The following is a 26,449-nucleotide window of genomic DNA, read 5'->3' on the forward strand; positions in this document are numbered from 1 at the left end:
CAGGAAGAATGTGCAAACTCCATACAGACATTCATCTAATGCTGGAATTGAGCCCAGGCCTCTGTTGCTGTGAGGTAGCAGTGGTAACTATTGAGCCTCTGTGCCACCAACCCAGCAGCTTATAATTTAAATGGCTAGCTGATGCTATGAATTCATCATGCATAAATTTTCAGTTGAGTCAGTGAAATTATGAAGTATCATGGTCAGAGCAGAATTTGAGATTTACTGGTATGTTTTGGAAAAAAAATTAAGCCTCTGTATTTGGATCTCACATCCTGCAAGAGAAAGTCAAACCAGCAGATGCATATATCATATGAAATTGTAGCTGGGTGCTATTTGACTGACCACCGTTGTACACCTGATATTTAAATTCATTGACTTCAGTAATCTGAAAATTGTACCAAAGGAGCTATTTCAGCACTAGCTGTAGACAACATTCAGAACTTAACTATCACAACAAACTGAACTAATTGAGCATGAATGCAAATCCATGTTGGATCAAAACCTTATTTTAATGATTAATCTTCTTTAAGTATAATGCAATATTATAATTTAACTTTGTGGATTTTCTTTCTGCCCTTTCTCTCATTTTCTTTCCAGGTTTGTTTGATTGAAGCAGTTGTTGCTTTTGGCACTTCAATCTTGGTCCTGGTCTGCATGCCTCACTTTGACATTATAACCAATTTGTATATTTTGAATGGTGTTTGCCTTCTTCCTGCTCTTCTGCAAGTAGTATTTCAGCTGAAACCACTCAAATCTTCTATGTTGCTTCCATTGGTAGGCTTTGGTTTTGTTTTCCTGGGTCTCTTGCTTTTCATTTTAGCTCACAACCCACAGCAACATTCAGAAGAGGTTAAACACATTAAACCATACGTGGCCCTTGCAATAGTTGCCTTAATTTTCATATCTTTCAATTGGTGGGAAAATTTTACATCATACTGCAAAATTGGAATAATGGAAAATATAAGGGAAAACTTGCAATGTACCAGAAACATCACATATGTTTGTACTAGTACAGTGCGAATTCTAGTTATTGGTACTGTAGTGGCAGCTTGGATTCCAGTGAAGGAATATAAGTGGGAAGATGTAAAAACAGTCTCTCAATTCGATTTAAACATTATTTTGTGCCTCTTTGGAATACAGGGGATTTCTTCTGCTCTTTGTCACTGGTTTGGGGTTCTGGTGTGTAAAATGCATGCAGTCAGACGCAGCTTTGCTATGCCTTCCATATTAGCCACACCAATTGTATTTTTTGCTTTTTTGATTGTGTTGTATGACAGCTTCAATAAATATGGCAAAGCAGATAGCTTTAACTTGACTGCCCTATGCCACAATTTAAAAACCTCCAACGATAGCGATTCTGTGCAAATCCTACTTTTAGAAATTCCTCGCAGCCTTTGCAGAGCAGAAGCAATATTAATTTCCAACAAAGTTGGCTTGGCACTGCTTGGCTCCATGGCTGTATGCTTTTGGCTAGGACTGATTTTCTCAACATTCTACGTGTGGGGCCAGCACATTCAAAGGATTGAAAGGACATCCCAGCTGTTTGTCCGACGACTGTATGAGGCGGCCTTCATGGAACAGTCAATGCTGCTTAACACACGGGTCCAGAAAAAGAAAGAGAAGAAGGATAAAAGGTAAAACCCTCATATATTTTCTTCCTGATGTTTTTATGGAAAGATATTTTTTCTCCAGAATTGTTTAGTAAAGGAAGCTTATTTGGCTTCCCTGTTAACATTCTGTCGTTCTGCAGCATTTTTTTTTCTTTTTGAATGACAAAAATATGTGCCAAGTGGAGAAACAAACTTATTTCATTCACAGATGACTGTTATCCTTTACCCTGAAGGAAATTCATTTGAGCAATTCACAGCTAAGTCTGCAGTCTTACATTCTGTGCAAAGTAATGCTTAAAGAGCACCGCAATGAATGACCAATTTCTCTGATTTTTAAAATGACACTCTGTTTCTCGGCAGTACAACAAAATCAACATGGCCTGATTTATTTGGGACAGTAAGGTTGCCAACCACGTAGGACTGAGCATGCAGTCCCCAGGTCACTGCCTTGCATGGCCTTGGAGATAAAAAGACATATGGACATGAAAGAAGATTTATTTTGACATTTTCTTTGAATTGTTTGAAAACTGTTGGAAAAACCCACCTGGTTGAGTAATGTCCTCAGGGAAGGAATCTGCTATCCTTACCTGACAAAGGGTCAGTTAGACTCGAAACGTCAGCTCTTATCTCTCCTTACAGATGCTGCCAGACCTGCTGAGATTTTCCAGCATTTTCTCTTTTGCTATTCTTACCTGGTTTGGTCTACATGTGAGTGTAGATCCATAGCAATGTACTTGACTCTTATCTGCTCTTTGGGCAATTAGAGGTGGGTAATAAATACTGTTCTAGCCAGTGTTGCCCACATCCTATGAATTTAAAAACATCATGTTCACTGACAATTGCACAATGTTCAGTCCTATCTGCTACTTTTCAGATACTAAAGCTGTCTCTGCATAAAGCAAGATCTGGACAACATTTAGGTTTCAGCTGATATGCAATGTTTATAAATAATATTTGTGCCTTGCAAGTGCCAGAGAATGACAACCCCAACAAGAGAGAATCTATTTGCCTATGATGTTCAGTTTTTTTTAGATTAGATTCCTACTATGTGGAAGCAGGCCTTTTGGCCCAACAAGTCCACAATGACCCTCTGAAGAGTAACCCACCCAGACCCATTTCCCTCGGACTAATGCACCTAACACTACCTGCAATTTAGAATGGCCAAATCACCCAACCTGCACATCTTTGGACTGTGGGAGGAAACCAGAGCACCCAGAGGAAACCCACGCAGACATGGAGAAAAAGTGCAAACTCCACACAGACAGTCGCCCAAGGCTGGAATCGAACCTGGGTCCCTGGCGTTGTGAGGCAGCAGCGCTAACCACCGAGCCTCCATGCCACCCATATGTTCAGATGTTTCTGCATCACCATCACCGAATTCCCTACTAGCGATGTCCTGAGTTATTATTGACGAGAAACTGAACTGATTCAGCCATTTAATATACTGGTGACAAGAACAGAAGAATTCTGAGCTGAATAACTCTCCTGTCTCTTCAATGCATGTCCATCATTTGCATGGCATAAGTTAGGAATGTGATAGAATACTCTCTGCTTCCCTGGATGAGTGCAGTGCGAACAACTCTCAGCAATTTCAATACCATCCAGGGTAAAGCAGCCCATTCGGCTGACACCCCATTCACCACCTTCAACATTCACTCCCTTCACCACTAATGCATTGTGGCAGAAACTGTGAAGTATCTGTACTGCAACAACTCACCAAGACTCCTTCAACAGCATCTTCCAAATCCATGACCTCTACCATCTCGAAGAACAAGGACAGTGGATACATAGGAAGTCTACCACCTGTAAGATCTCTTCCAAGAAGCATACCATCCTGACTTTAAACTTTATTGCTTCCTTTTCATTGTAGCTGGATTAAAATCCTGAAACTCACTTCCTTCCTAAACAGCACTGTAGATGACCCTATACCACAAGGACTGCAGCAGTTAAGTAGGCAGCTCACTTTTACCTTCTTCAGGGCAGTTAGGGATAGGGGTCTAGATTAGAGTGGTGCTGGAAAAGCACAACAGTTCAGGCAGCATCTGAGGAGCAGTAAAATCGACGTTTCGGGCAAAAGCCCTTCATTAGGAATACAGGCAGACTGCCTAAAGGGTGCAGAGATAAATGAGAGGAGGGTGGGGGTGGGGAGAAAGTAGCATAGAGTACAATAGGTGAATGGGGGAGGGGATGAAGGTGATAGGTCAGAGAGGAGGGTGGAGTGGATAGGTGGAAAAGAAGATAGGCAGTAGGACAAGTCATGGGGACAGTGCTGAGCTGGAAGTTTGGAACTAGGGTGAGGTGGGGGAAGGGGAAATGAGGAAACTGTTGAAATCCACATTGATGCCCTGCGGTTGAAGTGTTGGTGTCTCGAACATATGTGGGGAGTTCCTGGACTTGGGGGGATAGAACAGTGTCGAGGTAGGTAGAAATAAGTTCAGTGGGGCAGGAGCATGCTGAGACGATGGGTCGGCCAGGGTGGTCAGGCTTATGGATCTTGGGAAGGAGATAGAACCGGGCAGTGCGGGGTTTCCAGACAATGAGGTTTGAAGCTGTGGGTGGGAGATCTCCTGAGGTGATGAGGTTCTGTATGGTCTGAGAGATGATGGTTTGGTGATGAGGGGTGGAGTCATGGTCGAGGGGGCGGTAGGAAGAGGTGTCCTCGAGTTGGCGTTTGGCTTCAGCGGTGCAGAGGTCAGTGCGCCAAATTACCACTGCACCCCTTTATCTGCTGGCTTGATGGTGAGGTCGGAATTGGAGCAGAGGGATTGGAGGGCTGCGCGTTGTGAGGGTGAGAGGTTGGAGTGAGGGAGGGGAGTAGACAGGTTGAGGCGGTTAATGTCCCGGCGTCAATTGGAAATGAAGAGGTCGAGGACAGGTAATAGGCCAGCACAGGGTGTCCAGGTGGATGGAGTGTGTTGGAGGCGGGCAAGGGATCCTCGGAATGTGGGCGGGTGTCCTGATTGTGAAAGTAAGCACGAAGGCGGAGGCAGAGGAAGAAGTGTTCGACGTCACGGCGTGTATTAAATTCATTGATGCATGGGTGGAGGAGGATGAAGGTGAGTCCTTTGCTGAGGACTGACCGTTTGTCCTCAGTGAGGGGGAGGTCAGGGGGAATGGTGAAAACCCGGCAGGGCTGGGAGCTGGGAATCTGGTGTGGGTGTGGAGCTGGGAGTGGGGGCGGAGCCAGTAACTGGAGTGGGTATGGTGGTGGGGGGAATGGGAGTGGAGTCATGAGCAGGGGTGGTGTTACCCTCAGGTTTCTGGGGGGCGGGGATGGTGACAGTTGGATCTGTGGGGGGTGTGTCAGCAGAATGCAGGTGAGTGGCATTGTTGAGGTGGAAGTGGTGGCAAACACGGCAGTGGGGGGGGAGCGGAAGTCACTGAGCGTGTGGCATCAGCGATGATGTGAGGGGCGGAAGTGATGTCACGTATGGTGCATGAGGAATTGTGAGGGGCAGAAGTGGCTGTGGAAGCAGCCATGATGGGAGCAGAAGTGACATCATCAATCAGTTAGGGATAAGCAATAAATGGTGGCTAAGCCATTTATCATCTCATGAACATAATAAAAATGAATTCATCTGATCAAGTAAAGACAGCTGTTCACAATCCACTTGATTTGGGAAGGCAGTATTATATGAGGTGAAAATGTGTTGCTGGAAAAGCGCAGCAGGTCAGGCAGCATCCAAGGAGCAGGAGAATCGACGTTTCGGGCATGAGCCCTTCTTCAGGAATGAAGCCCTCATTCCTGAAGCAGGATTCATGCCCGAAACGTCGATTCTCCTGCTCCTTGGATGCTGCCTGATCTGCTGCGCTTTTCCAGCAACACATTTTCAGCTCTGATCTCCAGCATCTGCAGTCCTCACTTTCTCCTAGTATTATGTGAGGACCAACTAAGCAGCTAAAGTGAGGAAGGTGGCTGGCTGGTTTTGAAGAGGAGGTCATATGATGTAACCCCTGACCACATTTAACAGACTTGATGAACGTGATAGGTGAAAATGAGTACTGCAGATGCTGGAGGTCAGAGTCAAGATTAGAGTGGTGCTGGAAAAGCACAGCAGGTCAGACAGCATCTGAGGAGCAGGAAAATTAACGTTTCTTGCAAAAGCCCTTGCTGATGAAGGGCTTTTGCCCAAAATATTGATTTTCCTGCTCCTCGGATGCTGTCTGACCTGCTGTGCTTTTCCAGCACCACTCTAATCTTGATGAATGTGATAGTCAAAGGTATGGCAGGTATTTAAAAATAAAATGCTCCTAACTGGAGACATCTTTGGCTTCCTGCCATATCTCAATGCTTCTGATATGGAGAGCATCTTGACATAAGTATGTGTCAACACCTCACCTAGCTGACTGGAAACCTCAAAATACATGGGGAAATTTTAAGAGGATTATAGGGGAACTGCATTATTAGGTCTCCTCTACATTGTCTACTTGAAATTTGCACCTTCAGATTAGTCATTGCTAAAATCTTGTTTTCTGAAAACTTTCCAAGTAAATTGTTAAATTTAAATTGTTTTCCTTGTAGTTTAATTGACTCATGTGTAATTAAACTGTCATAGTCACTGTAAATTCCTAGCATTGTACATTATTTAAATGATTAGGTATTAACAACAAATGGAAATATTTTCTACATTAGAAAATCGGACCATGTCATGATATATCTGTGTGCAACAATGTGGCATGAAACAGTGGATGAAATGGCAAAGATCCTTACTTCAATATTCAGGTAAATCCAGAAGCACCAATGTATGTTTCTGCTGACATCAAAGCCAGTATGGGAGTTTCTCCTCAAGTTGTTTAACGATATAAATCACTATTCAAACAATGCACATTCTGAATAGCAAAGCAATAGTAACATTTCATTGTCTTTGCTGAGGTTGTCTATGAAGGCTTTCAATTTGTACAATGTCATGTTGCACTTCATCAAAGCACTGTGCGAAGCTTTCCAACAATTTCTGCTTGGCGGAGCAGGCACAACAGCTCAACAGCAGTGAATGGCCTGCTCCTGTTCCTATTTCTTTTGGTTTCCCTCCACTCTGCTGTTGCAGTGGCAATTCTGTTAATGTGTTGATACTTGAACTTTGATTCTTCTGCTCTGTATTCAAATGTTGTGGAATGTATTGGTGTTATAATGGCCCAGATTGCTGCTCTGCTCAAACCTTTCTCCCTGGTTCATGCTGGTCTCCATTTCTAGGCTGGTCTTTTGAATCCAGCTGAGAGAAATATGAGTTTATGGAAATACTCACTATAATCTTCCAATTCTCAGATACGATGGAAGTGGGGTGCTGCCAGAAGACTGAAAAATAACAAATATCCAGACAAGGCTTATCCGAACAACTACAGTCTAATCAGTTTATATGTGATAGTGAAAAAGCTTTACAAACAATCTGGGACAAAATTAACAATTATTGGGAACAAATTCAGATTAATTATTAAAGTTAGCAGAGGTCTGTTAAACACATATAATGTTTAACTAACTAGCTACTTGAGTTTCCTCATAAGGTAATAGTCTTGTTAATCAGGGTAATGTGGTTGATGCAACATTTATGGACTTTCAAAATGCATTTGATAAAGAACTATTTAATATACTTCACTGCAAGGTTGAGTTCTGTGGAATTAAAGGGACAGTGAAAGCGCAGGTACTAGGTTGACTGATTGACAGGAAACAGAGTTGTAGTCAATGGTTGGTTTTCAGACTAGAGAAAGGCAGACAGTGAAGTTTCCCAGGGTTGGGACTTGCCTCATTTTTATAAATGACCTCACTTTGACTGTGCTGGACATGATTTCAATATTTGGAACCAAAATGTGAAAGCATTGTGCACTGTCTGAAAGGTGATGACAAATTTCAAAAATTTATAGTAATGCTAGTGGAATAGGCAGACAGAGTGGGCAGATGAAATTTACAGTGTGAAATGGTACATTTTGATAGGAAGAACAAGTTGAGGCAATGTAATATAAAACGCACTATTTTAAAAAAGGTGCTGGAACAGAAAGACCCAGGATATATGTGCTCATTTCGTAAGAGTCAGACCGGAGACTGAGTAACTTGATAAGAAGTAAAACAAAATTTTGATCTTTGCAAATGGAGGCATGGTAAACAAAATCAAGCAAGTTCTTATGAACCATTTTGGCTTCATTTATACACTATACAAGTCTGTATATCACACCTTCGGAAGGATATGAAGGCTTTAGAGTGTATACAGAAACTATTTATGGGAATGGTTCCAGGGATGAGGAACTTCAATAACAAGGATTGATTAGAGAAGTTAGATTTGCTGTCCTCAGACAGGAGAAGTCTGAAAGAAGGGTAGATAGGGAGAAACTGTTCCCATTAGCAGAAGGATCAATAAAGAGCACTGATGTAAGTAATTTGTAAAACATATAACTCAATTCTCACCATTACTACATCCTTTTTAAAATCAGCAGAAAAAACCATAAGAACCTGAGAAATATCATTTTATGTTGCCAGGGTTTAGGATCTGGAAGATACTACTCAAGAGTTGTGTAGAAACAGTTTCCTCTTCCCCTGCAACCGCAAGAAATGTAAAACTTGCGCTCACACCTCCTCCCTTACTTCTCTCCAAGGCCCCAAGGGATCCTTCCATATCCGCCACAAATTCACCTGCACCTCCACACACATCATCTATTGCATCTGCTGCACCCGATGTGGCCTCCTCTATATTGGGGAGATGGGCCGCCTACTTGCGGAACGCTTCAGGGAACACCTCTGGAACGCCCAGACCAACCAACCCAACCACCCCGTGACTCAATACTTTAACTCCCCCTCCCACTCCACCAAGGACATGCAGGCCCTTGGACTCTTCCATCGCCAGAACATAACAACATGACGTTTGGAGGAAGAGCGCCTCAGCTTCCGCCTGGGAACCCTCCAACCACAAGGGATGAACTCAGATTTCTCCAGTTTCATTTCCCCTCTCCCCACCTTATCTCAGTCGATTCCCTCGAACTCAGCACCGCCCTCCTAACCTGCAATCTTCTTCCTGACCTCTCCGCCCCCACCCCAGTCCGGCCTATCACCCTCACCTTGACCTCCTTCCACCTATCACATCTTCATCACCCCTCCCCCAAGTCCCTCCTCCCTACCTTTTATCTTAGCCTGCTGGACACACTTTCCTCATTCCTGATGAAGGGCTTATGCCCGAAACGTCGAATTTCCTGTTCCTTGGATGCTGCCTGACCTGCTGCGCTTTTCCAGCAACACATTTTCAGCTCTGATCTCCAGCATCTGCAGACCTCACTTTTTCCTAGAAACAGTTTCAATCAGGGATTACAAAAGAGAATTGTATAAGCACCTGAAAGTACAAAAGAAAATGCAAAACTACAGGGCAATGGTGGAGGATTGGGACCAACAGAGTTGCTGTTCCCTCCAACTATAGGAACATGACAAGCTGAATGGTCTCCTTCTCTGCTGTAAATATTCTACGATTGGCAATCATAAAAGGGATGTATTCTAAAGCTGGGGCTAAGCTTCATGCATCACCTAAGGATGTGATCTCTCATTTCTAAATGATACACCATTGTTTACCCAGCAAATTATTGAAAAATCAAAAAAAAAAATTTGTTTAGAATCATGGGGCAGGATGCACTGAAGTCTAAACTAGTAACTTTAAAATTGGAAACCTAGCTCTTAAAATCGCTTTGATATTTTCTCTGAACTAGGAGAAAGTGAGGACTCAGATGTTGGAAATCAGAGTTGAGACTGTGGTGTTGGAAAAGCACAGCAGGTCAAGCAGCATCTGAGGTGCAGGAGGATTGACATTTTGGCCATAAGTCCTTCATCAGGAATGAGGCTTGTGGGCTGGGGGGCTGAGAGATAACTGGGAGGGCAGTGGGGTTGGGGGGAAGGTAGGTGAGAATGCAATAGTTAGATGAAGGTAGGGGAGAAGGTGATAGGTTGGAGAGGAGGGTGGAATGGATAGATGGGAAAGTTGATGGAGGTCAAGAGGGCAGTGTGCTGAGTTGAAGGTTTGGGACTGGGATAATGTAGAGGGAGGGGAAGTGAGGAAACTGGTGAAATCCACATTGATCCCATGTGGTTGCAGGATCCCTAGATGGAATATGAGATGTCCCTCTGACAGGTGTTGGGTGGTCAGGGTTTGGCAATGGAGGAGGCCCAGGACCTGTATGTCCTTGCCGTAGTGGGAGGAGGAGTTGAAGTGTTCAGCCACGAGATAGAGGGATTGGTTGGTGCAAGTGTCCCAGAGATGTTCTCTGAAATGATCTTCAAGTTGGCATCCTGTCTTCCCAGTATAGAGGAGACCACATCAGGGTGCAATGGATACAGTAGATGACATTAGTGGAGGTCCAGGTTAAATTTCTGTCAGATGTGGAAGGATCCTTTGGGGCCTTGGATAGAGGGAAGGGGAGGGGAGTGGTGTGGGCGCAGGCTTTACACTTCCTGCAGTGGCAGGGGAAGGTGCTGGGAGCGGGGTGTGGGTTGATGGAGATGGGGGGGTGGAATGGGTGGGGGGGGGAGGTGGAGGGGGTGGAATGGGGGAAGGAGGTGGGGGGTGGAATGGGGGGGGGAATGAAGGTGTGGATCTGACGAGGGGGTCGCAGAGAGAATGGTCTCTCTAGAACCCTAATAAGGGTATCCTTACTATTTCCCCAGACCTCCCCCTCATTTAGGAAGAATACTTAGTCCTCAGAAAAGGCCTTACCTTTAACCCTTTACACTCCGAATTAATGAATTTGAAATGCATTGCGACCTTGAACATTTCTTTGGCTGCCTCCGCCTCCAGGCCCACTTTTTCAATGAAGACTCCTAACTACCCACCGAGGACCCCTTCTCTTGCCTCCAACACACCCTGTCCACCTGGACACCGTATAATGACTTCCACCAATGTCATCTACTGTATCCGTTGCACATGGTGTAGTCTTCTCTACATTGGGGAAACAGGATGCCAACTTGCAGATTGTTTCAGAGAACATCTCTGGGACACCTACATCAACCAACCCCACTGTCCTTAGATTACTTACAGTGTGGAAACAGGCCATTCAGCCCAACAAGTCCACACCAACCCGCCGAAGCGCAACCCACCCATACCCCTACATTTACCCCTTACTACTGCCAATTCACCTGACCTGCACATCTTTGGACTGTGGGAGGAAACCGGAGCACCCGGAGGAAACCCACGCAGACACGGGGAGAACGTGCAAACTCCACACAGACAGTCGCCTGAGGCGGGAATTGAACCCAGGTCCCTGGTGCTGTGAGGCAGCAGTGCTAACCACTGTGCCACTGTCCTGTGGCTGAACACTTCAACTTCCCCTGCCGTTCCACCAAGGATATGTAAGTCCTCGGCCTCCTTCATCATCAAACCCTTACCACTCGACGCCTGGAGAAAGAACGCCTCATATTCTGCCTTGAGACCCTGCAACCACATAGAAGTAACGTGGATTTCACCAGTTTCCTCAATTTCCCTCCCCCAACATTATCCCAGTCCCACGCCTCAACTCAGCACCGCCCTCTTGACCTGTCCATCACCTTTACCATCTATCGACTCCACCCTCCTCTCCGACCTATCACCTTCTCCCCCACCTTCATCTACCTATCACATTCTCAGCTACCTTCCCCCAAACCCCACCCACCTTCTATTTATCTCTCAGCGCCCTGGCCCACAAGCCTGGTTCCTGATGAAGTGATTATGCCCGAAATGTCGATTCCCCTGCTCCTCGGATGCTGCCTGACCTGCTGTGCTTTTCCATCATCATACTCTGAACTATTTTTCTGAACTGCCTTATTGTAGTAATTGAATATATGCTGATGGAGATAATATTTGATATAGTGCCTATTACAAACGATCATGACATAAGAGGTCTTCCATTAACTATTCCTACAATATACTGTGGGCTGTTTTGCTCATTCCACAGTTAATTTATCCATTTATTTTTCAGGTTGGATAAATACAAACCAAACTCTTCAAAGTCACATAAAGATAATTTTGAGTTTGAAGCACACATTTACTTTGATGATGCTTTTCACCTCACTAATCCCAATGACAATGTACAGAAAAGAGTTTTGAATCAATATGTTAAAAACCTTGTTTGCATAATGGAAGACATTTACAGGTACTGAAATTATCTTACATTCATCATTAATTCTCCTATATATAAATAACTCATTACAATATCAACAAGCCTCTGACTACTAACTACGTTTTATGTTGGAAAATTAGCTTGGAAAGTAGATAAAAAATATTGCAACATGTTTCTGGACTGTCTTTGACATTCTCTTATGTTTGATGACACTCATGACATGATGTACACAGTTAAGTGATTTTTTGTTCATGTCTGTATGTCTGCTGCCTAATGACTAACTATGTGAGAGAGTTAACTCTGAGGGTGACTATTACACTGTCTCGCAATCTACTTGATAATTTGTGTGTCCATGTCAGCATATGCACATTCTCTGCTCTTTCCGAAGATAAAATGACAGATTTTGTGGATCTTTAATCTACTTAATTTTATAGACAGACAATAAATATCCAGAATAACATACAAATTACATTTATTTCAATAAGTATAAATTCTTTCTTTGGAAACTTGTAAAAAAGAAATACATCTGTGGCCCTATTGTTTTTGTGAACTGACTTACTTGTCTTTTCTTTGTGAACAATTTCTAACTGCTAAAGCTGTCATGTCCCTAAAACCTACCACTCATTGTCTAACTGTACCCCTTGGTCTTTATTCCCTATGTCTTGGCCAGTGTTTCTAAGTTTCTCCCCTTTCAATGATTCATCAGAAAGTTTGTCAATTTTTTTTTCTTCTTCCCCTTTCTCCCTTGATTTACAATGTGAAAGAAAATGAAATTAGACTATTCTAACTATGGACCAAAACTATTATTATTTTTTGTTTGTTGTTATACATTATTATGTTTGTTCCAATTACTCTTAGTGAAAAAAATCTAAATAAAACTATATATTAGGCACTACAATTTGAAGGAAGGTGGTGGTAAAGTCACTAGCCCAGTAAGGCAGGGACCGAGTCTAATGCTGTAGGGACAAGTAAATTTTGCCATAGTAGCTAGTGAATTTAAATTCAATTAGTTATTAAAAATATAACCTGGAATTGAAAGCTAGTCTAAGTGATAGTGAAAATAAAACTATCATTGATTGTTGTTCAAATGGATCAGGGTCATTAATTTCCTTCAGGCATGAAATCTGTCATCTTTACTTAATTCATCCCACGTGTGACTCCACAACCATAAGATGGTTGAGCCAGTTCAAGGTAATGATGATAGTCCTACCAGGGATGCCCACATCCTAAGAAAGAAATTAAACAAAAATTAAGATGTGAACTAAATGAAGACATTAATTCTGGCAGCGTAAAGAAATTCATGAATCATAGATAATAAACCATGCAAATATAAGTTGAAGTATAATTCAGATTTTAAAAATGTGAATACATTTAATTTGTATAGCATTTAAATGAATAATTGTTCAGAAAATATAACAAATAAAAATCATTGACTAATCGTGGGTGGCACGGTGGCACAGTGGTTAGCACTGCTGCCTCACAGTGCCTGAGACCCGGGTTCAATTCCCGACTCAGGTGACTGACTGTGTGGAGTTTGCACGTTCTCCCCGTGTCTGCGTGGGTTTCCTCCGGGTGCTCCGGTTTCCTCCCACAGTCCAAAGATGTGCGGGTCAGGTGAATTGGCCATGCTAAATTGCCCGTAGTGTTAGGTAAGGGGTAAATGTAGGGGTATGGGTGGGTGGCGGTTCGGTGTGGACTTGTTGGGCCGAAGGGCCTGTTTCCACACTGTAAGTAATCTAATCTAATCTAAAAACTATTATTCACTACTTTCTGATAGTATTTTGTAGTAATTGCTGTTGGCTTTAGTAAATCAACTAAATATTGGATCTCATAAATTTGGCATGATAGAAATAAAACCTGTGAACCTTGCCTAGCTTTACATCAGTATTCATTTTTAAAAAAACAAGTAATTTATTGAAATATGAAAAACTAAATGAATGGCACTAATGCATTGTAGTCTTTGGTCTGTTTCTGAGAACAGTGACAATTTCATTTTGCAGAATGTTTTTGTTTAATCAGGGACTTTTAATAATGAGGAGAGACCATTCATGTAAGTGATACTTTTGAGGAGTTGTGCAAACACGCAGTTTCAACATTAAGACTGCTCCAATACCATATATGTCATGTATATGTCATGGATATCAAGAAGAAGCTTGCAGTTAACTTTTTGGAATTGATCTTTTGTTGGCAGGATTTTCTCGCATGAAAAACAGAGTTTGAAGGATGAACAAGAAGATGATGACATAGTAAAGCAAACCATAATGGAGACACCTTATGGTGGAAGAATCACATATACCCTTCCATATGGAAACATACTTTATGTTCATTTGAAAGACAAGCAGAAAATTCGGCACAAGAAGAGATGGTCTCAAGTATGTTTAACTAATGAACATAGCATAAAATGGCCATGCAAATAGAAACCATTCCTACTAAATAGGAAACCTGGAAAATCATATTACACAATGTTAAGTATATGATTGTCTGGTATTTTAAAGCTGCATTTCACATCAGGCTCTGAAACTGTGTACCAGACTCCCCTCAAGTGTTGTAATCCCTCCTATTGACATGATTGAATTTTTCTTTACGAAAGGATGAGATATCCTTTGTGCAGAAAGTTAAGCCTGAAGCGATTTAGTAATTTTTAGATCCCATGATATTCATGTTTTATGTAACAGAAAGATATGTCGAAGAGAGTTCTTCACTTATGTAAACCTAATGTTAAGTCTAAAACAAATTTTCCAATGTAACTTGACCCAATAACTGAATGGGTCAAAAACTGTAATTATATTGACAAACCACTTCCTTTATAACCCCATTTTAGTCCAACAATACAATACCATGACAATTTTAGAGTACATGTAGTAGAAGTTATGAATTTCAGGGTGTGGCTGTTACATTGTAAGTCAAGAAAAATCATCTTAAGCTTTTCATTTAGGAGTGTGTTGCTACTACCAAGAAATAACCTTCTGGCAATAATAAGACATCCGTTATATAATACTGATGACAGTGTTTCCCAGTGTTGAGCAGTTCATTTTAAGTGTTTGGTTGTTATGCTATTATACTTAGCAGGTATCATGGTTTATTGAGACATAGATGTAAGTGTGTAAGTTTTCAGTAGATTTAGTGATTGTTCATAAAATTCATAACCTAAGTGATCTTAATTTGAATATTTAAGGTTGATATAGTAATACTCAAATTTTGCCAGCATGAAAAGACATTAGCAGCTACATTGGCATCATCCTCCACCTTTTCCTCCACTGCATTGATGACTATCTGTGCTGCTTCGCGTTCCCACTAGGAGCTCAAACTGTTCGCCAACTTCACCCACACCTTCCAGCCTGACCTCAAATGCACCTGGACCATCTCTGACACCTCCCTCCCCTCGTGGATCACTCCACCTCCATCTCCAGCAATCAACGCAGTACTGACATCTATTTCAAACCCAGCACCTCCCACAGTTACCTTAACTATATCTCCTTTCACCTCCTCCTCCTGCAAAAATGTGATCTCATGCTCTCAATTCCACCACCTCTGCTGTATCTGCTCCCGGGATGAGCAATTCCACTGCAGGGCATCCCAGAAGTTCTCCTACTTCAAGGACCATAATTTCCCCTCCCCTATGATCAGCAATGCCCTCATGTGCATCTCCTCCATTTCCCGCATCTCTGTCCTCAAACCCTACTCTCACAACCACAAGAATAGAGTCTGCCTGGTCCTCCCATTCTACCCCACTATCCTGAAAATCCAGTACATCATCCTCTTTCATTTTTGCCTCCTTCAGTCTGACCCCACTACCAAAATGATACTTTCTCCCCCAGGCTTATCTGCTTTCCACAGGACCATTTCCTCTGCGACTCTCTGTTTAGCTCGACACTTCCCACTAACCTCTCCTCCTCACCTGGCATCTTTCCCTGCAGCTGCAGGAGGTGCAACACCTGCCGTCACACCTCCCCTCTTACCTCCATCAGACATCAAAGGATCATTTCAAGTCTGGCAGAGGTAGACTTGCATTTCCTCCAACCTAATTTATTGCACCCGTTGCTCCCAATGTGGTCTCCTCTACATCGGATAGACCAATTGCAAACTTGGGGACCCGTTCAGTGAATATTTATGGTCCATACTCTCCAATCGACCCCACCTTTCAATTGTCAGTCATGCCGACTCCCCTTCCCCCTCCCCTGGGCCTCCTCCACCATCAAAATAGGGCTACATGCAAACTGGAGGAAGAACCACCTTGGGAGCTTACAACCATGCGACCTTGATGTAAAATTCACTAGCTTTCAAATCTCTCCATCTCATCCCAGGTTCACCCCTCCCTCTCTGCCCTGCCCCCTTGACCTGACCTAATCTATCCATTTTCCTTCCCGGCTATCTGCTCCACCCTTCCACTGACGAATCACAGTCACCTCGTACCTGCATCCACCTATTGCCAGATTCTAGATTAGAGTGGTGCTGGAAAAGCACAGCAGTTCAGGCAGCATCCAAGGAGCAGCACCCTGCCAAGTTTTCCCCAGTCCCAAGTCCCCTCGCTCTATTTATTTCTCTGCCCCTTTCCCCTCCCCCAATCCTGATGATGAACTTGAAACATCGACTGCCCTGCACCTCTGATGCTGCTTGAACAGCTGTGCTTTTTCCACCTTCATACTTCATTGACTTTCACTTTCCAGCATCTGCAGCTGTCACTATCTCCTTCATTAGTTATGTTTGGTAATATTAACTTTATTTGTATTAAAGAACAAAGAACAATACAGCACAAGAACAGGCCCTTTAACCCTCCAAGCTTGCGCTGACACTCTTTGCTATTCCATACTAAAACAGTCTTCATTTACAGGATCCATATAACCCTATTCCCCTCCTATTCATGTATTCGTCCACATGCTTCTTGAGTGCTGCTATTGTGTCTGCTTCAATCACCTCCTCCGGCAGCATGTTCCAGGTACTCACCACCCTTTGTGTGAAAAACTTATCTTGCACATGTGTTTTAACACCCCCCTTCCTCCCCACTCACCACTTTGAACCTGTGTTGCCCAGTAATTAACCCCTCCACCCTGGGAAAATGCCTCATACTTTCCACTCTACCCATGCCATTCACAATCTTATAAATCTCTATCAGGTTGTCTGTATTCCAGTGAAAACAAACGCAGTCTATCCAATCTTTCTTCATAGCTAAAATCTCCCATGTGCAGCAACATCCTCATAAACCTTTTCTGTACCCTCTCCAAAGCATCCACCTCCTTCTGGTAGTGCTATGACCAGAACTGTACACAATATTCCAAGTGTAGCCTAATTAAAGTTCTATAAAGCTGCAGCATAGCTTGCCTATCTGTTATGCTTAATGCCCTTTCCAATGAAGGCAAGCATGCCATAAGCCTTTTTTCCTACCTTATTTACCTGCGCTACCACCTTCAGTGATCTGTGGTCCTGTACTCCCAGACCCCTTTGCATATCAATACACTTAAGGGTTCTGCCATTCACTGTATAATTTCTACCTGTACTTGACTTTCCCAAAAATGCATCATCTCACATTTATCAGGATTGAACTCTATCTTTCATTTTTCTGCCCATCCCTCTAACTGGTCTATATCCTGCTGTATCCTTTGATAATCCTCCTCACACTCCGTAACTCCGCCAATGTTTGTATAGTCCACAAACTTACAATTAGACCAGTCACGTTTTCCTCCAAATCAATTGTGTAGAACATGATCATCAGAGATCCCACCTCTGCTCCCTGTGGAACACCACTAGCCACAACCCTCCATTCCAAAAATCATCCTTCCACCACGGCCCTCTGTCTCCAATGACTAAACTAGCTTTGTATCCATCTTGCTAGGTCATCCATAATACCATGTGACTTCACTTTTTGTCCCTGTCAGCCATGAGGGACCTTGTTGAAGGCTTTACTGAAGTCCACGTAGACAACATCAACTGCTTTTCCCTCATCAGTGACCTTCACTACCTATTCAAAAAACTTGATCAAGTTAGTAAGACACAACCTTCCCTGCAAAAAACCATGCTCTGTATTGCTAATAAGTCCATTTCCTTCTAAATGTGTAATGATCTTGTCCCTGAGAATTTTTTCCAATAATTTCCTTACCACTGACAGGAGGCTCACAGGCCTATACTTTCTATCCTTCCTAAACAACAGACAACATTGGCTTTTCTCCAGTCATCTGGGACCTCACCTGTGATCAAAGACAATGCAAGGATGTCTGTCAATGCTCCAGCAATTTGTTCTCTTGCCTCCCTCAATATTCTGGGACAGGTCCCATTAGGATCCAGGGACTTATCAGATTAGATTTCCTACAGTATGGAAACAGGCCATTTGGCCCGACAAGTCCACATCGCCCCTCCAACTAGTAACCCACCCAGATCCATTTCCCTACCCTATATTTATCCATGGCTAATGCACCTAACACTATGGGCAATTTAGCATGGACAATTCACTTGGCCTGCACATCTTTGGATTGTGGGAGGAAACTGGAGCACCTGGAGGAAACCCATGCAGACAGGGGGAGAATGTGTAAACTCCACACAGACTGAGGTGGGTCCCTGGTGCTGTGAGGCAGCAGTGCTAACTACAGAGTCACTGTGTCGCTCCTAAACTCTTATCTACTTTAATACTTTTTAAGATGCATAATATCTCTTCCATTTAATAGCAATTTGGCTTAGAAATTTGATACTCCCTTCCCTGAGATCACCTTCCACTGATTTCTTCTTTTTGGTGAATCCTGACACAAAGTATTTGATTAGGACCTCATCTACCTCTTCTGGCTCCACATGTTGATTCTGTCCTTTGTCCTTGACTAGATCAACCTTTTCCCTGAATACCCTTTTGCTTTTTATACAAGCATAAAAAAACCTTTGGATTCTCTTTAATCCTGTTTGCTAATGAGTTTTCATGATCCCTTTTTAACCCTTCTAATTCCTTTGTAAGTTCTTTCCTACTTATATACTTAAAGGGCTTTGTCAGTTCCCATCCTCCCTGAACTTACATATTTTTCTTGTTTCTTTTGACTAAGGTCATAACATCCCTGGTCATCCAAGGTCCACGTAACTTGTCATACCTATGCTTCATTCTCACAGTAACTTGTCGCTTCTAAACTCTTATCAGTTGCTGTTTGAAATACCCACATATGTCCGATGTGGATTTACCCTCAAACGGTTACTGCCAATATTCTCCAATTCCTGCCTAATATTGTTGTAGTTTGCCTTTCCCCAATTTAACACCTTCATCCCACTGATGTTATCCCTATCCATGAGCATCTTAAAATGCACAGTATTAGGATCACTACTCCTGAAGATTTCCCTAGCTGTATTACAGCGCCAGGGACCTGGGTTCGATTCCAGCCTTAGGTGACTGTCTGCATGGAGTTTGCACATTCTTCCAGTGTCTGCGTGGGTTTCCTTCCACAGTCCAAAGATGTGCAGGTTATGTGAAGTGGCCAAGCTAAAATTCCCGTAGTGTTCAGGGATGTGTAGCTTAGGTGCAATAGTCAAGGGAAATGTAGGATAGGGGAATGGGTCTGGGATACCCTTCGGAGGGTCAGTGTGGACTTGTTGGGCCAAATGGCCTGTTTCCACACTGTAGGCATTCTATGAAACTTCATTCACCTGGCCATTCTCATTTCCCAAAACCAGGTTCAGTATAACCCCTTCCCTGGTTGGACTGTTTAAATCCTATGTCAAGAAACCTCTTGAATGGTTCTTACGAATTCTGCTCCATCCAAACACTGAGCATGAAGTGAGTCCTAGTCAATATAGGAGAAAGTAAAATTACCCACCACAACAACCCTGCAATTTTTACATCTTTCCAAAGATTGTATATTCTTTGTATGTTCTTTTAATGAGACAAACAATTGTTCGTCCAGAAGAGTCAAGTCAGTGAGTTTTCATGAAAGCATAAAATCTCTACATTGCAGAAGCAGGCTATTCGACCCACTGAGTCTGCACCGACCCTGTAAAGAGCATATCACCCAGACCCACTACCCACACCTATCCCTGTAACCCTGCATTCAATATGGTTAATCCAACTAAACTACACAGCCTTGGAAACTATGGACAATTTAGCATGGCTAATCTACCTAACGGGCACATTTTTAGACTGTGGGAAAAAAACCATAGCAACCACAGGGAACCCATGTAGACATAGGGAGAATGTGCAAACTCAAATGTCAAAAGGGAAAAAAAGCACATGTAAGGTTTAGGAAGCTAAAATCAGATAGGGCCTATAAGGAATATAAAGAAAGCAGGAAAAAAAAGCTCAAGCAAGGAATTAGGAAAGCAAGAAGGAACCGTGAAGTGACCTCGGCAAGTAGGGTTAAAGAGAATCCCAAGGCATTCTATGCATAGATTAAAAACAAGAGGATAACTGGGGAGAAGGTAGAGCCACTCAACAATAAAGGGGGGAGCTTGTGCTTGGAGGCAGAAGATGTGGGTGAGATCCTAAATGAGTACTTTGTTTCACCCAGGAGAAGGATGTGAAGGATAATGAGATTAGTGTGGAGCATGGCAATATACTGGAGCACTTTTAGATCAAGAAAGAAATAGTATTGGATCTCCTGAAGAGCATTAAGGTGGATAAGACCCCAGGCCTGATGGTAAGTATCCCAGGTTATTGAGAGAGGCAAGAGAGGAAATTACTGGGGCCTTGACCAAGATCTTTTTTTCTCTCCCTAGCCACTGGAGAGGATTGGTGAGTCACCAGTGTTGTTCCTCTGTACAAGAAGGGAAATAAGAATGATCCAGGAAACAATAGACCAGTGGAACTCACATTGGTAGTTTTGAAGCTATTGGAAAGAATTCTTAGTGATCAGATTGATGTACAATTGGAAAAGCATGGCTTAGTTAGGAACAGTTAGCAAGGCTTTGTGTGCGGCAGGTCATGTCTTACTATTTTGATTGAATTTTTCGAGAAGGTGAGGAAGGTGATGGATGAGCTTGGAACAGTGGATATGGACTACATGAGGTGCTGCACTTTGGGATGTTAAGGAAAAGTATACAGTTAATGGAAGGACTCCAAACAGCATTGATGTGTAGAGGGATCTTGGGGTTTAAGTCCATAGCTCCCTGAAAGTGGCCACACAAGTAGATGGAGTGGTAAAGAAGGTGTGTGGCATGCTTGCCTTTATTGGTCAGGGAATTGGGTACAAGAGTCGGATGTCATGTTGCAGTTTTATAAGACTTTGGTAAGACCACACTTACGGTATTGTGTTCAATTCTGGTTGTTACATTACAGGAAAGATGTCGAGGCTTTAGAGAGAGTGCAGAAAGGGTTTACCAGGATGCTGCCTGGATTAGAGGATATGAGCTTATAACTAGGAGAAATAAAAAAACTTTGGTTGTTTTCTCCGGAGCAGCAGAAGCTGAGGGGAGACTTGATAGAAGTCTGCAAAAATTATGAGATGCATGGACAGGGTTGATGGTCAGAATTTTTGTTGAGTTGAAATATCTAATCCAAGGGGGCATCCATTTAAATGAGAGGGAGAAAGTTGAAAGCATACATGAGGGGCAAGTTTTTTTGACAGAGCTTGATAGGAGTCTGGAACGAGTTGCCAGCAGTGGTGGTGGAGGCAGATACAATAGGGGTATTTAAGGGACTTTTGATAAGCACATGAATATGCAAAGAATGGAAGGATATGGACCAAGTGCAGCAGGCAGAAGAGATTAGTTTAATGTGACATCATGTTCGACACAGACAATGACCGTGAATCCATTGTCAATTGTCAGAAAAACCCGTCTGATTCACTAATATCTTTTAGGGAAGGAAACTACCATCTTTACCTGGTCTGGCGTACATGTGACTTCAGACCCATAACAATGTGTTGACTTTAACTGCGCTCTGGGCAATTATGGATGGGCAATAAATGCTGGCCTAGCCAGTGATTCCACCATTGTGAATAAATTTTAAAATAATTGCAGGTTAAGGGCCTGTTCCTGCTCTATACGGTTCTATGTTCTGTGTTCCACACACACAGTCACCCAAGGGTAGAATTGAACCCAAGCCCCTGATATTGTGAGATAACAGTGCTAACCACTGACACATCTTGCCGCCTAAGTTGTAGCGATAAATTATTTACCAATTCCCTTAAAGGTGCTTGAGATTAAAGTTGCCTTTTCCTGTTAATATACATATATAGTGAGGATGTTTTGAAATTCCTGTTGAGGTTTCAGACACTAAAGAAGTTCTAAATCTGAAATCTAAGAAGATAATTGACACTCTTCAACATTGACTTGGTTGAGAATGGATAACAAAATCTCCAAAGCAATAGAGAAACCTGAGACATATCTATGAAGTGAATGATGTTTCAAAGGCATGTGATTCAATTTTGGCATTTTAAATGAGTCAAATAGCAAAGCTACAGCAGTGACGGGGGACAGTGCATGATTTGGCCCTGTGTTTGCTAGCATTTTTTATTTTCATCTTACTTTCTTCTTTTCAGATCATGTACATGTATTATCTGCTGGGATGGAAATTAAATAAAAAATACACGACCTTGTCAGGCAAATTTGAAGATGAAATATCTACTACAAATGCCTTAAAGGTAAATTATGGCTTAAATTCCTTTCTAATGTCTCAAAATAAGGATCTGTCATAGCAGTTTATAAATTGTGTTAGGGATGTATTTTAAATCCAAACAATAGGCTTGAGTCTAGTGACATATTTTAACTGTAAAAATCGCAAGCTTGATTCCAAAACATCTGCCATTTCAGGTTGGACAGAGACAGGACAAGGAATAGGTTGCCTTTTTGCTTCCAGGAGGTGTTGGTAATGCAACTGACAGCTATTAAACATTGGCCAGACAGGTTCCCTGGACCTCAGGAAGGCTGTCATTTCAGAGCATAGGTGATGACATTTTAAGAGAGAAGTACCACAAGAGAAATATTTCTCTCTGCTCCCAAGCATACTTTCTCCCTCTGGACCCACTCCCTCACCAACTATCTCTGCACTTATCCCCAGACAAATTCCCTGAGTTGGGGATTGAATCCATCCAGGATCATACCATCTACTGTGATTAGCAGTCAGAACTCTCCTTGCCCCAAATGTTGAACTTTCACTTTGGTTGCATCCCTCAGCTGAGGATAGGAGTAGATTAAGAATACCCTCCAACTCACCCCACCCCCACCCACCATGTTTCTAGTAGCAGTGAAATGTTTTGTACGTACCTGAGAAGGCTCTCCACCCAACTGGAAGTCACGCCTAATTCAAGTCGTCTTTTGATCAAGGATCCCTCTCATATAAAAAAGCAATTTTGTCTATCCTGTCTGAATCTCTACTGCCTGTATCCCCTGCCTAACAAACTTGTCAGATATTTTACATATAAAATAGTAAATATGTTATGTAAAAGACCAAGCTCTTGTATGCTTCCATCATGCTTAGTAATTTTGAATCCTTCTATTCAAAATCTTAAGGTCACTTTTGTATTCATTATGTTTAAAAGACAGAGAAGGAAAACACTTACATTTTGGCTTTGGATGGGGACACTGATTTCCAGCCCTCAGCTTTGATCTTGTTAGTTGACAGACTGAGAAGATATCCAGACGTCGGGGCTGCATGTGGTAGAATACATCCAACTGGAACTGGTATGAAGTTTTATCTCTCTCTACTCAACCTTATTTGATGTGTCTTTACATTTTTGCACTGTGTGAAGATTTATAGAGAGTCATAGAGCTTTTATAGCATAGCAAGAGACCCATCAGGGCATTGTGTCTGGGCCAGTCATCAAACATCTATCTACTGTAATCCATTTACCAGCACTTAGCCAGCAGCCTTGAATGCCACATCATTTCAAGTGCTCATCTAAATAGTTCTTAAATGTCTTAAGGGTTCTTGCCTCTATCATCCTTTTATGTAGTGAGTTCCAGATAGCCACAACACGCTGGTTGAAAAGATTTTACCTCAAATCCCCTTTAATCCAACTGGTCCTTATCTTAAAACTGTGATCCTGGTTTTTGACCCCTCTACTAAGCAGAAAAACTTCTCCGTATCTCCCTGTCAATACCCCTCACCACTTTGTACACCTCAATCACATCCCTCTTAGCCTTCTCTACATCTATCCTGGACCTGGAAATTTATCCACTTCAAGCCTGCTAAAACTACTAATACGTACTCCCTCTTAATGCTATTTTGTTCAAGTAAATCACAACCACTTACTCACCATGCATAAAACTCAGCTCTTAATAATCTTTGTAATGCTCACAAAGCCATCAAAATAAAGTAATCATCCATTCAACTTCATTTTTAAAAAGTGCTGTTCTTTGGAGGTCATAAAACTATTGTCTTTCAAACTCCATACAAAAAAACTAAAACGACTGTGAAGCTATCAAAATAAAGAAATAACTGAGAAAAAATGCTTCAAAAAGACATAATCATATTAAATATTTATAAAACTGTCAATCAAACTGTTTATAGGCCCCTTGAAATCTTTTCAGTTAACCTCTGCTGAGCTAAATCCAAGAATTGGATTTGGAACTCAGCGAACCATTCATAATATATTTCCATTGCACCATTCCATATTCAAAATCCTCAGAGATAACTAAAGCATAGCTTTCACAATTATCTGAACAGGCATCTAACATAGAATTTCAATCGGTGAAGCCAGAAAACTATTCAATTTTTCAAAGACATAACAGATGTCTGGACTTTAAATCAAAGTATAAACGAAAGCATGGATTCAATGTGACGTATGAATATCTGTTTCTGAACACTGTTGAATGCATAAGTATCTTTAGAAAATATGCTATAACCTATAAACACTTCCACAATGCTGGCCATTCAATAGTCATAATCGTTTAAGAACAGAGCTTTATGATCAATCAGTGGATTAAAAACATATTTATTGTGCAGACTCATAGTAGTTGAAGTTAGCAACACTTTGCAACACTTTAAATATATAGATGCCCCAAAGATCATGAAGCAAGGATTCTTTAGTCCACTGTCATCTGATCTTTACAAACATGAAGGAAAACAAAGTATTTACATGGAAATAAACCTACATTTCATATCTGATTGAGAAATCCTTTGCCTGTCTCTCCCTTTTTCCATGAAGCCTCTCGATGGAGGAAAGGACGTAAGTGTCAGAAAGAGGCCTTATGACATTTGAAATTAGCAACACATTTTAAGTGTATTTGTCAAAAGGTTCCTGACTCCATTTTAGGCTTCTCCCAAGGTTCAAGGGCTGACTGAACTGATGTGTTTCACATAGGTGTCAAGATACCATCCATCTCACTGAAACTCTCAAACTTAGGAAAATGCAACATTGAGACAGACACTTAAAAAACATTAACCACAATGTTATCTCGAGTGCATGTCCACAGGCAGATGGTGATTTCCTGGTGATAATTTACTGACAGTGACAAATTAAGAGACCACCACGAGGATACCATCCAACTGAGGATGGCAACCACTATCACAGAGTTGCTAGTCCAATCAGAGAGTTGGCAGTCTGTACCATTAAGACAGTAGAATGGAGAAGAGGATGCCTCTATCTTTTGCTTGAAGGCAAGGTAGAATTTCTTTTAATGTGCCAGAACTAGATGTGCAGAGGCCAGTGTTTGCAGAGGTAACCTCTCTAACTGGCATCATTGGATCAGTGGTGGATGGCCATTGGGGAATCCTCAAGGGACTATACAGCAGACATTGACCAAGCCCGCTTGGAAACCCATTGGGGTTCACAGTTTCACTTTAGCAAGTGGCTCCAGTTGGTGATTGGCTGTTATCACTGTCGTTCCTGCCTAAGAATGTACAGAAAGATGTAAGCCTCCTCTGATTCAAGTTTGAAGTCTCCTGCCCTGAGCTGGTAGATTTTAGCCCAGAATTACCATTGTTTGTCAATGGTTGATGAAAGAAGTGGATTTAATCAACCAATGTCCTTTTCTTGCTCCATACTTTCTCATGAAAAATCATCTGATTTTGAATCTCTCAACAAATCTATGCGTAACAGTAAAATGTATATGTCCTCCTCTCTCTCTATATATGTATAAAAATATATATATCTCCACCCATCCTTAACAGGTCCTATGGTTTGGTACCAGAAGTTTGAATACGCTGTTGGCCACTGGCTACAGAAGACAGCTGAACATGTGCTAGGCTGTGTCCTGTGTAGTCCAGGATGCTTCAGTTTGTACAGGGCAGCAGCCCTAATGGATGATAATGTTGTGAAAAAATATACTACCAAAGCGACAGAAGGGCAGCATTTTGTCCAGTATGATCAAGGTAAACCTAATGCATGTTACTGATGCCTGCTTTTACATGAGTTAGAATTTCTACATACAAGATTCACTTGAAATCTTTGTTGATCAAACATCTGACAATCTAAGCTTTGAACATATTCAATGACCCAGCTTCCACTGCTTTCTGTGGAAGGGAATTCCCAAAAGCAGACAATCTCTGAGGGAGAACCCACCTCTTTTTCATCTTAAATGGGAGAGGCCAATCTTAAATAGAGAGGGCCTTATTTTTAAATAGTACTCCCTAGTTCTAGATTCCCCATTAGAGACATATTGTTTCAGTGTCTACCTTTTTCAGATTCTTCAGAGCCTTTGATGTTTCAATTTGACCTCCATTCATTTTTTTAAAATTCTAATGAGTTCAAGCCCAAACTGCTCAATCTTTCCTCATACGATTAATTCCTCAGAACAGTGCTCAGCCAAGAGAACATTCTCTCAACTGCTCCAGTGCAAGAATATTCTTCCTTCAGTATGGAGATCAAAGTTGTGTAGAATGCTCTGCTGCGGTTTTACTGATGCCCTGTGCAATTGTAGCAAATTGAATGTAAAATTAA

General features: G+C 42.1%; 1 protein-coding gene across 1 annotated transcript in view; it reads left to right on the top strand.

Annotated features, from left to right (window-relative positions):
• The window catches only part of LOC132819562 (chitin synthase chs-2-like), a 96,692-nt gene that overhangs the window by 50,316 nt on the left and 19,927 nt on the right, over positions 1-26,449 (top strand). Inside the window, exons 3-10 of the mRNA XM_060831131.1 lie at positions 601-777; positions 1,144-1,637; positions 6,247-6,336; positions 11,529-11,702; positions 13,861-14,041; positions 22,109-22,210; positions 23,108-23,249; positions 25,681-25,881. Of these exons, the coding sequence (XP_060687114.1) occupies positions 601-777; positions 1,144-1,637; positions 6,247-6,336; positions 11,529-11,702; positions 13,861-14,041; positions 22,109-22,210; positions 23,108-23,249; positions 25,681-25,881 (1,561 nt within the window). The remainder of the gene's footprint in view (positions 1-600; positions 778-1,143; positions 1,638-6,246; positions 6,337-11,528; positions 11,703-13,860; positions 14,042-22,108; positions 22,211-23,107; positions 23,250-25,680; positions 25,882-26,449) is intronic.

Source organism: Hemiscyllium ocellatum, chromosome 10 (assembly GCF_020745735.1).
Source record: "Hemiscyllium ocellatum isolate sHemOce1 chromosome 10, sHemOce1.pat.X.cur, whole genome shotgun sequence".
Taxonomy (NCBI): Eukaryota; Metazoa; Chordata; class Chondrichthyes; order Orectolobiformes; family Hemiscylliidae; genus Hemiscyllium; species Hemiscyllium ocellatum.